The 13,864-nt window shown below is 38.0% G+C and overlaps 1 protein-coding gene across 5 annotated transcripts in view; it reads right to left on the bottom strand.

Moving 5' to 3' along the window:
- Nucleotides 1–13,864, bottom strand: part of scfd1 (sec1 family domain containing 1) — a 49,673-nt gene that overhangs the window by 4,769 nt on the left and 31,040 nt on the right. For all 5 annotated transcript variants that reach the window (XM_077540046.1, XM_077540045.1, XM_077540047.1 and 2 more), the window contains 9 exons: nucleotides 13,608–13,689; nucleotides 9,108–9,204; nucleotides 8,934–9,004; nucleotides 7,357–7,436; nucleotides 2,245–2,307; nucleotides 2,038–2,113; nucleotides 1,219–1,272; nucleotides 894–946; nucleotides 777–810 (listed from right to left, as the gene is read on the bottom strand). In XM_077540046.1, coding sequence (XP_077396172.1) covers nucleotides 777–810; nucleotides 894–946; nucleotides 1,219–1,272; nucleotides 2,038–2,113; nucleotides 2,245–2,307; nucleotides 7,357–7,436; nucleotides 8,934–9,004; nucleotides 9,108–9,204; nucleotides 13,608–13,689 — 610 coding nt within the window. The remainder of the gene's footprint in view (nucleotides 1–776; nucleotides 811–893; nucleotides 947–1,218; nucleotides 1,273–2,037; nucleotides 2,114–2,244; nucleotides 2,308–7,356; nucleotides 7,437–8,933; nucleotides 9,005–9,107; nucleotides 9,205–13,607; nucleotides 13,690–13,864) is intronic.

Consider the following 13,864-nt stretch of genomic DNA (forward strand, 5'->3'; position numbering starts at 1 on the left):
AATAGCCAAATTTCTACTTTTTTTTTTTTTTAAGTATTATTTGTGAATTTACTTTAAACTGTGAATTTATGTTGTTTTAAAAAAAAAAGAAAAAAAAATTATCCTTAAGCTTAAAATACTTTTGACTTTGTCTTTTGGCAAACAATTTATGTAGATTTTTTTTTTAAGATTTTTTTTTTATAACAATGAATGCTTAAATTACGGCACAATTTTTTTTCATCATTTCTTTGAATTTTTTTTCTCAAATTTTGCACAACTTTTTCACAATCTATTCTTGTAAATTTACTCCAAAAAATGTTCCGACAGACAGACTATCTTGTGTTAATTTATATTACAAAATGATTTACAGTACATTTACAGATTATAAAAAAAATTTAATGAGTTTTTTTTTTCATTTTTTTTCATTTTGGAGATTATTTGTAAACAAAATTTGAATTTTTATTCATAAATAGACAAATTTTGACAATTTCAAAAAAAGTATTATTTGTAAATTTACTTTAAACTGAATGTATGTTGTTTAAAAAAAACTTCTTTAAAAAAAAATCCTTTGTACTTTGTTTTTTGGAATATTTTTTTTATTTTGATATATATATTTTTTTAAAGATTTTTGACAATGAATGTTTAAATTACAGTACAATTTTTTCCCCCCACCATTTCTTTGAATTTTCTCAAATTTTGCACAATTTTTTTACACATTCTATTCTTGTAAAAATGTTCCGACAACAATGGCAACAAAGTCGCTATTTATTAGTACGCGTATGAATTGATCAACTTACCTCCTGAAATGGATTCTTGTTCCTGGGAATGGAACTGAGGAGGAGGAGACATGACATCACACGATGACATCAGACTCCAGACAGGAAGCACTTGCGTGGTGTTGTTGTTGTTATTACCTTTCGCTGCCGCGCAGCATCTTGGGGTCGAAGTAGCGATAGTCGTCCGTTTCCTGGGATGGGACCAAAAAATAAATTAGTAAATAAATAATTAAATAAAGATGATGTAACTAAGATGATTATCAGTCACGATGCTACACTAGGCATGGATTAGCATAAGCGCAGGAAGTCAAACAGAAAAAAAAAAAAAAAAGAAAAACACACACAGTAAAGGAAATTCTTTCATTCTTTTATCCTGGGTCCAAATTCTTCCAACCGTCTCGTCCTTTTTGCTATAATAACACTTTTGTGCGTGCGTGCGTGCGTAAGTGTGTGTTCCACTCACAGCGTGAGACTTCATCTCCATCAGGTTGTCCACAATTCGAGTGACTGGAAGGTTCTGGAAAAAAACAATTTACTCCCTTAAGAAAAATAAATAAAAATTAATTAATTAATTAATTAAAAAAAAAACTTGTATAACAATTCCTAATAAAAGAATTTTAATTTAATTTAATTAAAATTGTAATTTAATTTGAATATTTTTTAATTTTAAAAATTACAACTTTTCTTTCTCCAAAAGTGAGTTAATTGGTATTTTTTTATGCAAAAAATACTTCACACTTCTTAGTTTTCCAAACTAGGCTAGTGGTAGTAACTTTGGGAAAAAAGATGAAATTTCTTCATGAAAGAATTTAATTTAAATTTTTATTTAATTTGATTGTTTTTGTATTTAAAAAAATACAACTTTTCTTTCTCCAAAAATGTTTTTTGTTTTGTTTTTTTGTACAAAAAAACAAAACAAAACAAAAAACACTTCTTAAACTTCTTACACTTACATAATAGGCTAGTAGTAGTAACTTGTACTAGTACCAGAACTGGTGGTGGTAGTACTAGTACTGGTACTAGTACTAGTACTGGTACTACTTGGACTAGTACTACTACTAGTAAGTACAACTACTCGTAATGGTAGTACTAGCAATAGCAATACTATACTAGTGCTGCTTGTACTAGTAGTGGTAGTAGTATTACTAGTACTACTGTGAGTAGTCCGCTTGGAAGAAGCAGGATAAGAAAAATGCGAGTGTGTGCGGGTAAACGACTTGTGCAGGTGTTTGCTTGTTTTGCATCATGCTGGCCGTCCGTCTGTCCGTCCGGCCTGACTCACGTGCTGCTTGAGCACCAAGTTCTTCACTCCCTCCATCACCAGCTGAGAGCCGCTATTCATCACTCGAGAAAACAGACTGCAAAAAGGGAAAGAGGGAGGAGAAAAAAAAAAAGAAAGAACAGCGGGTGAACAAGGTCAGGCCGGTGATCAGGTTCACCATCGTTTTTTTTTTTTTTTTTGGTCTTTCTTTGAAGATGGCCAACGTACCCCATGGGCTTCACGCCGCTGTTGCCGTAGTTGGCGGGAGTGGCGGCCATCTTGGTAAAGGCCCTGCGCACGCGGGGACAAATATCAAAGTGGGGGATTCATTACTTATTTTAACACACTTTCTTACTCAAAGTGGCACGGTAGACTGTCCGTCCGTCCATGCATTCATCTAGCTATCCATTTGTCCGTCCATACACCCATCCATCCGTCTGGCCATCCATCGGCCATCCGTTCATCCGTATGTCCATCCATCCATCCGTCGATCCAACCATCCGTCCATCCATTCATCTGTCCATCCATCCGTCAAACCATTTGTCTGTCCATCCACGCATTCGTCTGTCCATCCATCCATCTGTACATCCATCCGTCTGTCCATCCATCCATCCGTCCGTCCGCTTATTTGTCCATCTGTTCATCCGTCTGTCCATCTATCCGTCTGTCCGTCCAGCCATCTATCTGTCTGTCCATTTGTCCGTCCATCCATCCGTCTGTATGTCCATCCATTCATCCGTCTGTCCATCCATCCATCTGTCCGTTCAGCCATCCATTTGTCTGTCCATTCATCAGTTTGTCCATCCAACCGTTTGTCCTTCGGTCCATCCATCCATCCGTTTGTCCATCCATCCATCCTCAATCCAACCATCCATCCATTCATTCATCCGTCCGTCCATTCATCTGTCTACCCATCCGTCCGTCCATCCACACATTCATATTCCCATCCATCCATCTGTACATCCATCCGTCTGCCCATTTGTATGTCCATACATCCATCTGTCCATCCATCCATCTGTCATCCATCCATCCCTCCATTCATCCTTCCATCTGTTCATCCATTCATCTTTCCGTGCAGCCATCCATCCGTCTGTCCATTTGTCCATCCATCCGTCCATCCATCTGTTCATCTACCCGTCCAGCCATCCATCTGTCCATCCATCCACCCGTCCGTTTGTCTGTCCATCCATTCATCCGTCTGTCCACCCATCTGTCCGTCTGTCCATCCATTCATCCGTCTGTTTGTCCATTCATCCGTCTGTTTGTCCATTCATCCGTCTGCCCGTCCAGCCGTTCGTCCATCTGTCCATCCATCCGTTTGTCCTTCCGTCCATCCATCCGTCTGTATGTCCTGGGGTCTGGAGCTGAATCTGTTTTTGACCCTGCCCGACATTCCTAGCAGACCCTCACAAGATGTGGTGTGCCAGGTCAGGACTAGCTAGGTAGAAGATCCCACAGGCTTAATTGATGATCCAAATAGTTGTTGATGAATGTGACTATTGATGAATAGCTGCACTTCTCAAGCTAAAAGCAGCAAATGGCGACGAGAGCTAGCTTTAGCGCTCCCTGTTAGCACCTAGCCGTCAACGCATCAAATAAATGACACGCAAACAACAACTCCCGGCAGGTTTTCTTGCTGCCATTTGTCAGATGGAGGTTTTCCGAGGACGTTGGCTCTAAATCTCCTCCCACTTAACTCATCTTCTTCAAAGCCTCTTCGACATCTTTACGTCGCCAGCGCTCCTCTGGGGAAACCGTAAGCTCATTTCCATGCGTGCGTGTGGACGCTCGCCACATGGGGGGAGGAAGCGTCCAACGCACACAAACGCACACTCAGATGTGTCGAATACACATCAGGGTTCCTTCCCATTGGAGATTACACAATACGATTGTCGAGACTTGTTGTAAAATAAAAATCAAATAATTTGTGACATCTGAGCCAAATGATTTGCAGAAGACGACAGCAATGTAAAATGTAACCAAATTCCAGCAAATGTATTGCAGCATTTTTGTCCGATTTGTGGCAGGAAGTGTCCCACGGTTCAAATGGCTCATTTTGTTGTTTTTTTGGTTCTATGGAAGCCCAAAGTGTCATAATTCAATAAATAAAAAACACAATTTGAAATAGAGACCCTTTTGTTAAATAACAGACAATTATGTAATATGGCCATTCCATTGTAAAATGAGATTAGTGTTAATTACGAAAAGTGTTCATACTATTCTTTATGTAACAACTATTTATTGTGATAAAATATTTAATAATGATTATTTTAACAATGTCATACTTTAATATAATGACATTGAATTTATTTTCCAGAATTTTATGAGAACGTTTTTTTTTTTTTTTTTTTTTTTTTTTTTTAAACAGTCACTTTTTATTTCATAATGACATTTTTCAGCAGAATAACTTCACTGTATTCAACTCGTCAAAAGTGTTGTCATCAGCCAATTAAATCGCGTGTTACCGTTTTGAAATTTGTGTTCTCGCAGTACTCGATGTTTATGTCACAGAAAATGCTGCGATGCTTGTTTGCATAATCAGGACGCACAGAACAATAATAATCACAATTGAGCGCGATTTGATAGTGCGTGTGCTCACACACAAACATTGGAGCTGTGCTTCTGAGCACTTAACTAATTCAAACACAAAAACAGGTAAAACTATTTTTTTTTTTTAAACTTTGTCGTTCACTGCTAAAAAGGTGTTTACAGGTTTTTCTATGCAAGAGCATACAGGAGGCTTTGATGCAGCTTCTGACATGAAGAAGTGGCTTAAAGCAATGACAGTTATTACAAAAAGCAGCCAGCAGGAGGCATCAGAGTGTAAGAGATTAACCAGGGCCAAGTTGCAACAAACTCTTTTTCACCAGGAAAGTGAATATTGATGAAACTTAGCTATATTGTAATTCTAATTGCTGCAAAAAAGAAACAGATATAAATATACTTTTTCTTCCTGATGAAAGAAGAGACACTAATCTTTGTTTTCTTAGGTTCCATGTTTTTATAGCAATAGAACACAATATTCTGTGGGGCTTGCAAAAGTAGTCCAAATCCAGTCAAACGGCCGGGAGCGAAGAGGGTTGCTTCAGTTAAAATGGCTGCCGGTCAATGAGTCAAAAAAAAACCCAAAAAAAGATCTATAGATATTCATCACTTTTGTTTTTTCGAAAATACAGCTGTTGTAACAGTCGAGGAAAGATTTTCCCATAAAACAGTTTCCATTTCACGTACTTTTCCAGACCTTATGAAATCAAATTTCATACTTTTGTTGGAACCCTGACACACTCGCACAAACTCAGAAAACACACATGCGTACGTGCACAAACACACACACGCACAAACGGTTGCGCCCAGGACAAAAGAGATGACAACATAAGACTGCGCTCCAAAAACATTTTCCACTGGCCACACGTTTGAAAATTATGCTGCTGGTCCATAAAATGGCCGACTGCTTTGGTTCCTGAATACATTGACAAAATGCTCATTGAATATAATAAACCCAGGAGGTGTAACAACTCGGGTCAATTAGTGGAACCCAGCACTCAAAGTAAACATAGTGAAGGTGCATTTATGTTGTTATGCTGTGCGCAAACCGAATAAGCTGCCAACAGAAGTGATGTTAGCCCCCGAGTGTAAATGATTGCTTTTTCAGGCAGCAGATAGATACCTTGAAAGAAGGCCGATACCGATAACTGGTATCGGATCTCGCCCATCCCTACAAACTACATTTAAAAACAAACTGTCAAAAAAACAAAACAAAAACATTGATGGCAATAAGGATGGGAACCTGTGGATACCTCACGATATGCTACGATACGATACGATACGCGATACAAGGCTCCCGATAACGATGATCTCACGATATGACGATACCACGATTATCGATACATTGGTCAGGTCATAAATCTAAGATAAAACTACTCAAGACATAAACAATGTTTTTTCAATGAGAAAATCGGTTCTTTTTGTACCATTTATAAACTGTGACACTTTTTTTGGTGTAACATTGCAAAAGTAAATAAGTAAATAAAAATGACTTCAATATGAATACTCCTCAGAAATTGTGTACTTCACAAAGTCGAAACATAAAATATGTTTTAAAAAGTTAAAATTGAAGATATAGTATACATTTTTCAGAGAAACATATGCAAAAAAGAGCCTGAAAGTAAGCTGATAAGTCTTCTTCGCCTGAAGATTTGCATCCATTTCCCCTGCCACGCTTATGATCCGCTCCCCCTAGTGGCCCGCCAAGTCATTGCTCTAATGAATCATGAACGATGGAGCCGTTCTAGTGGCTGTATATTAACGACAAATATCAAGATACTTGCATCAGTGTATCGATAATCTATTGGGAGACAATGTGATCACGATTAGGGCTGGGTCTCAAATATCGATATATTGACATCAAATCGATATTCCTTTTCATAGCCCAGTATCGATTCATAAAACCATGAATGGATAGCTTTAATATGGCTTTTCCAGCCATAAATTAATGTGCCAAATACCCCCCAAAAGTAGTAAGGTAAGAAATGGACATAACAAAATGTGGATGCATAATTATGTTCTATGGCTGTGTCTCTTATAATACAGGTCAATTTGTTTTTATTTATTTATTAATCACTGGATGTCAGGTTTACCTGTTTAATATTTATTAAACATGACTCAAAAAGGAGAGAAGAAACTCAGTGCAAAGCTTACAAGGAGAGAGGAGAGGAAAGACTGAAAAAAAATCCTCTCCTCACCCTCTATTTTAATTTGGTTTTCACGCCCCTAGTTCCATGGGTGTTCCAACCCTAAAAATGCAAATTTATATTTACAATTATTCCTACGCAGGAACCTTCGTATAAAATCTGCCACAGGAATGTAAATGTGTGATTTTCCAGAGTGTTTTTGATACTCTATTTATATAGCGCTGTGGCTGTAATTGATTTCAATTTTTATTTATGGTTTCAATCAGGTCATGTTCAATAAAACATACATGGTACACGATTAATGTAGTTGTATTGGAATTATAAATGTAAATATTCATATTTTTACTAACACACCAAGTAAGAGAAAGAAGTTTCGACTATTTTTGCAGCATTGCTATTTCTGGGAAGGTCTTTCATATCAAAGTCAAATTGGTACTGCGTGAAATCCTGATTCCAAAATCAATGTGAATCGTAAATTGAATCCAATCGGGTCCTTCTGAATTGAATCAAATTGATTTTGGAATTCTGAATCAATACCCAGCCCTAATAGCGATATCGATATGTCGTCACACTCCCAGATGAAGATTCCAAAATGATTGCAACACAGATGCGCGCACGCACATGCACACACGCACACATGCGGACTCACTTCCACTGTTTGATGTAGGCGAGGGGCAAGAGGTCGCAGCCGGCGTCCAGCAGAGCCGTTTGATACTGCTCCAGGTCCGACTGCGGGCACACAACAAAAGACGCAAAGTTCGAGCTGGCTCATTTGCATACTTGGACCGGCAACAAGGTCGGACGGCGGAGCAAAATAAAATCAAAAAAAGAAAAAGAGGAAGAGGAAAAAAAGCACGAGTGGGTATACAACATTCCGCGGCGCTGAGGAAAGATTTGGATGCGGACGAGGACGGCGAGGACCAGATTTACGAGGTCGTCGCTCTCGCGGATGGCCAACGTCCTCCGAGCGGGCCTGCCGGCATCATCAGCGCGCACGCACACGCGCGCATTCATGAAAACATGCGCAAAGGCGTAAAAAGTCACGCACGCACAAGCAGACAGACAGACAAATGCTCGATTGTGAACAAAATGTGCATCACGATTCATTTGGTCATCATTAGGACTGTTAATAATAATCAATTTGGCAATATATTGCGATATTACAGTGCACAATTCTCGTATCGATTCAATATGCGGCCAAATAACATCCATTTTTGATGGAAATATTCAACAAAAAGTCTTACTTCACACTTGAAGCATGGAAGAATGGTAATTAGTATTTTCTAAATATGAGTTAAAAAAAAAAATCACATTAATGGACTTACAGATTTGTATCGGGATTCATCGGTATCAAATTGAATTGTGACCTATGAATCGTGATACGGATCACAGATACAGATACAGATACATATACTGATAGTAAAGTCACACCCGAGTCATAATGGAAATCACAATTAGAACTATCATTTGTTTGTTTGCTATAAAACAAGAAAATGTTTAATCACGTCCAAAATATGAAGACAAATACATTTTCTTTGAAACACGAGAAGAATTCTGCAAGTTCCAAAATTTAGTTTATACATTTAAACAAGTCAAAATGAGTATAAATAATCTCTTTATTTTTGTTTACAATTATGCAGCTTTTGTAATTGTGGAGTGTAATAAATGAAATTGTAATTAAATTTCAATTACTTGCACAGCCCTACAAACACAAGGCCACATCAATTTACAATTATTTATTTATTATTTATAATATCAATTGATTAATTACTAATATTTAAAATTATTTTGATTTCATTTTTTAATTGAATTTCAATGAATATAAATAATTAAATAAATACACAAACTGTACAAACTGCCATTAAAGAGTGGCAAGGAAGGAGAGTTGAGGAGTTTCATTGAGACAAAAGTAGTGCTTTGCCGCCATGAAGGACTTTACGCTGAAATGAAGCGAGCAGTTCATTTGGGCTTTGCCATCATTTTGGTGTCAATGCAAAAGTGAGTTGAGGACAAAAGTAGTGTTTTGCCGCCATCTTGTGACACCACTCGGCAGTCGTAAAGGTTGGCAATTGTTGCAGATTTTTGCGATGCCTCCTCCATTGGTTTAATTATAGTAAATGTAATTAATGAACTACAATTATGAATAATGAAATTCCAAAATAAGCATGAAGAAATGTCACGAGGAGAATGTTGTATTTGGACATGCGTGATTGTCGCTTGCGTTACCTCGGACGGAGGCTGCTGAGCTGTGATGTAGAAGATGAGGAAGAGTCGCATCTTGTCTTCTGGCGTCCCCGCTGACCAGGCAAAAAAAAAAAAAAAAAAAAAAAAAAAAAAAAAAAAAAACCCGTCAAAAATCAAGTCCCGCATGACATGTAACATGTATGTGCGTGTGCGTACCGTCCGGGTCGCTGATGATGTCCAGGATGGATTTGTCCAAAGTCAACTTGCTCATCAGTTTCTCTTCATACTCAAAATAAACATCCAGTTTTCGGCTCTGGAAAGACACGCGACACGGTCACTGCTACATGACACATGTTACGCAACATGTTCGGTATCACGTTGTTACACGACATGCTACTTTATATCAACATGTCACGTAACAAAATGCAATGAATGTCACATACGTATCAAATGTAACACAACATGTGAGACATGTCTGGCATGTCACGCTGCATGTTACATTTTACTGCACATCACGCAACAGCTGGAAGCACACATTATGGACACGTTGCACATGATATGACGAGAATGTAATGTTACATGACATCCGCATATGGTAGCCGTGGTCACGTTTCATGTAACATCCAACACATGACACGTTACACCACCTGTTACATGGCGTGTTGCTAACTGCACGTCACGCAACAGACTGCAACACACTTTACAAACATGACAAATGTAACGTTATATGAAACCTGTGTAAGATGACATGTCACATGTAACATCTAGCGCACAAAACACGTTCAACATGTGACATGACACCTCACGCAACACTTATTGCGTGTTACACGACACGTTGCATGTGTAACATGACATGAAACGGCTCCTTTATTTTTTTCTGTATGACTATGATACGTAACACGTGAAACATGTTAAATGGCATACGTTACATCACACGGCACACTACTAAAAACTGTGTTCCACAAACTGCAGCACACCACTTATGCAACACGTGTTATGTTACACCAGTGCTTCTCAAATCGTGGGGCGGGCCCCCCCCAGGGGGGAGCGCTTGATCTCGGGGAACATGCTTTTTTATTTTTTTATTTGTATTTTTTTTTTTTACTGTCCTAGAATAAAGTGTAATTGCACCTCCACTACATTAGGGGGCAGTGGCGCTCTCATTATTGGCAGAGTGCGCGCAAGGGAGCACGCTCGGTGGGGTTGTGTAGGGGTTTTGTTTGCACTTGCCCGCTTTGCACACAGCAAAAAAAATAAAAATTAAAATAAAATTTAAAAAATAATTTAAAAAAAGCACAAATTATTTATATTTTTGTTTTTCAGGTTAAAGTTTTTTTTAATATTGTGCTCCTGTGTTAATGTTGGTGATCAGTTTGAATGCATTATTGCGAGGTCCCTATTGTTTTTGTAAAAATTATTAATAAATCTTTATTCTCCGCAAACGATCGCGATTTTAAGTACCTAAACATTCACGAAAACTCACCAAACTTTGCACACTCCTCAGGCCCGGCGAAAAATTTGATATTATGAAGTCGTCATAACAACGCGACTCTATAGCGCCCCCTAGCATAGAAAAATAAAAACCAAGCCCGGCACGTTTGAGCTAGAGCAACGAAAATTGGCAGGCACGTGTAGCACCCGAGACGCACAAAAAAAGTCTATTGGGACCATGTCGCTAAAATGTACAGGAAGTGAGCTATGAATTTTTTTATGTCCAATTTTGGCACATTCACTGTGGTCATGCTTTTTCCCCCTTTGCAAACATTTTTCATCCAATTGACTTCAAACTTGGCATTTATCATCTCAAGACCTGAGAGAACAACTGGGCAAAACATCTTGCCCTTTCGAAATACTATATGACGGGGGCGGGGCATCAAATATTGCCTTTAAAATTTAATTTGTCCAGAAAGAGCAAATGCTTAATAACTGCCATGTTCAAGCTCCAAAAAATCTCAAACTTCTCAGGCAACGTAATAGTCACGGCCTGAAAACATCTATATGATAAAATTCAGTTATACATATAGCGCCACCTAGTGGTAATAATAAATGTCATACTTTACGTTTTTAGCTACTGTGCCGAGCTCGTTGAAGGGATCCAGTTGAAAATTGGTCAGAAAAGCCTTAAGATGTTGATCATGCCCCACACCGAATATTGTAACTTTTCGCCAAAGGGCGTGGCCGCTCCGGTAACGCAAAGTCTGAAGATTTTTCGTGACAATAAAAGCTGCATGAACTTGACCCAGATGATCCTATCTTCTCAAAATTTCACACATTTGATGAGAGTCCAGCCCTAAAGACATCTACGAACTTATATTTCATCTTACTGATAGCGCCACCGAGTGGCATTTTTTTTTCTTACGAATTTTCTTCTACATTTTTCTCCAAACACGTTATTTGGACCTACCTCATATTTGCTCAGATGAGGGTTTCGGCCTTCATGATGTCACAACACGAAGTTTGTGAGTTTTCGCGAATTGCTGTGGGCGTGGCTAAGCGTTGTTCGCCAAGAAAACAACGCCAGTTTTGAGGGTATAAACATGCACAGAAACTCATGAAACTTGGCACACACATCTTGGCCTGGTACAATGAGCAATATTTTATTGTTGATTGTGCTATTTTTGAAAAAAAGACTCAATAGCGCCCCCTAGAAATTTTTAATGAAGCAGCCCCAGTTGTACGTTTAAGCAAGAACGACGAATATTTTTAGGTGTATGAGGGAGCCCAAGACCTGCAAAAAAGTATCTTGGACCTATATGCTAAAATGAACAGGAAGTGAGCTACGAATTTTTGAATGTCCCATTTTTGACGATTTTTGCACATTTACAGGGGGCATACTTTTGCCCACTTCTCCTACACGTTTCATCCGACTGACTTCAGACTTGACCTGGACCATGTCAAGACCTGAGCCAACGACAGGGGGAAAAATCTTGACTTTTGGAAATACCATATGATGAGGGCCGGGCATCAAAATTTGTGTTTTGCACTGAAAAAGGATATGCTTAATAACTCCCCGATACATGCTCCAAAAAATCCCAAACTTGACATGTATGTATATCGTCAAGGCCTGAAGGTATCTCTATGACAACATTCAGTTATATATGCAGCGCCACCTAGCCCTTGAGGCATGAAAAAAAAAATACCCCACTTACGTTATTTTTACAAAAATTGTAAACTCATTCTCAGTGTGATAACTAAGTCATTTATTAATATTATTTTACTTTCCACCACTCAAAATGTTCACTGGCATCAGACCGATCCAAACATATGTATTTTTTATTTAGTTTTATTTATTTTTGATTGCCTCTATGGACTTTAAAAGCAGTATCGTGAATGAAGGATATGCTTAATAACTCCCCGGTACATGCTTCAAAAAAATCCCAAACTTGACATGTATATTTATAGTCAAGGCCTGAAGGTATCTCTATGAAAAAATTTAGTTATAAATACAGCGCCACCTAGTCGTTGAGGCATAAAAAAAACAAAAAAAAACCACACGGTATTTTGTACAAAATTTGTGAACTCATTGTAAGTGTTATAACTAAGTCATTCATGAATATTCTTTTACTTTCCACTACTCAAGATGTTCACTGGTATCAGACCGATCCAAACATATGTACTTTTTTACTTTGTTTTATTTATTTTTGATAGCCTCTATGGACAATAAAAGCAACATCGTGCAATGAGTACGAGCGATGATGGGTATATATACTTTTGCAAAAAATACCAATCAGGTCAACTCATTCCCAAAAAATAAAAAAAAACGCTGATTTTTGCAGATCTTAACAATCACCAAAACCCATTGAGCTTGACACACACATCACACCTGGCAAAAAAAAGAAATCCACATGTAAAGGTTTATCATGCCATGTTCAAAGAAATTTTGCTCCTAATGTGCCAGTACCCCAATGTGCGAGTACCCCAACGTGCAAGTACCCCAACGTGGCCCGGGCTGCGAGGGCCCTTTATAGCTGCTCGCAGCTCTAGTTATTTATTGATTTTATGTAATCTTATTTTTACGTATGATATGGTTTGACATGGTCAGTCAAAAAATGTTTATAGTTTAATTAAGGATTTAATTTTATTTTTGAATTTCAGATGCACTTTAAATCTTTTTTGTTACAGTTAATAAAGCTATTCTTTGTTGTAAGTTGGTCCATATTTCTTTCTTTTTTTATCCTCTTATACTTTAATACGGATACAGTGTTATGTAGAGGTGTGCTTATAACAATTTCATAGACAAATGATACTATTTATAGTCACGTGGGGGTCGGGGGGGATGTTTTCTTCTTACTAAGGGGGGCATGACAAAAAATAATTGAGAAGCACCGTGTTACACAAATAAAGACACATGTGTTAGATGTTTGCTTACGTAACATGTTATATTAGACAAAAAAAGTTACAGGTTACACATCTTACATGTTTATGTAACATGTTCGGCAAAAAAAAGACGTGTTACATGTTTGTTTACATATTATGTTACACAAAAAAGGCACACGTGTTACATGTTTGTTTGCGTAACACGTTATGTTACACAAAAAAAACGTGTTACGTTTGTTTACATATGTTACACAAAAAAAGCCACACGTGTGTTACATGGTTGTTTACGTAACACACACACACACAAAAAAGACAGGTTTGAGGTTACATGTTTGTTTACGTAACACATGTTAAAAATAAAAAAAAAGACATGTGTGTTAGGTGTTTCTGAGTTTGTACCTTGATGTGGTCCAGCACAGCCGTGGCCACGTTGGTGTGCAGGTCAATCAGACGTTTCTTCTCCAGTAGCTCAGGCAAAGAACTACACAAAACATCAATCAATCAAACAATCAATCAATCAATCACTCACTTGAAGAGGCGGGGCCTGGTGAGCTGTCATGTGACTTTGTCAAGGCCTCCATCTCCTGCGTGAGCGCGCGCACGCGTTGCCTTTATGGCTCTTACTGTTCCACCAGCATTCAACACAAGGCTGAAAG

This window comes from Festucalex cinctus, chromosome 12 (genome assembly GCF_051991245.1).
Source record: "Festucalex cinctus isolate MCC-2025b chromosome 12, RoL_Fcin_1.0, whole genome shotgun sequence".
Taxonomy (NCBI): Eukaryota; Metazoa; Chordata; class Actinopteri; order Syngnathiformes; family Syngnathidae; genus Festucalex; species Festucalex cinctus.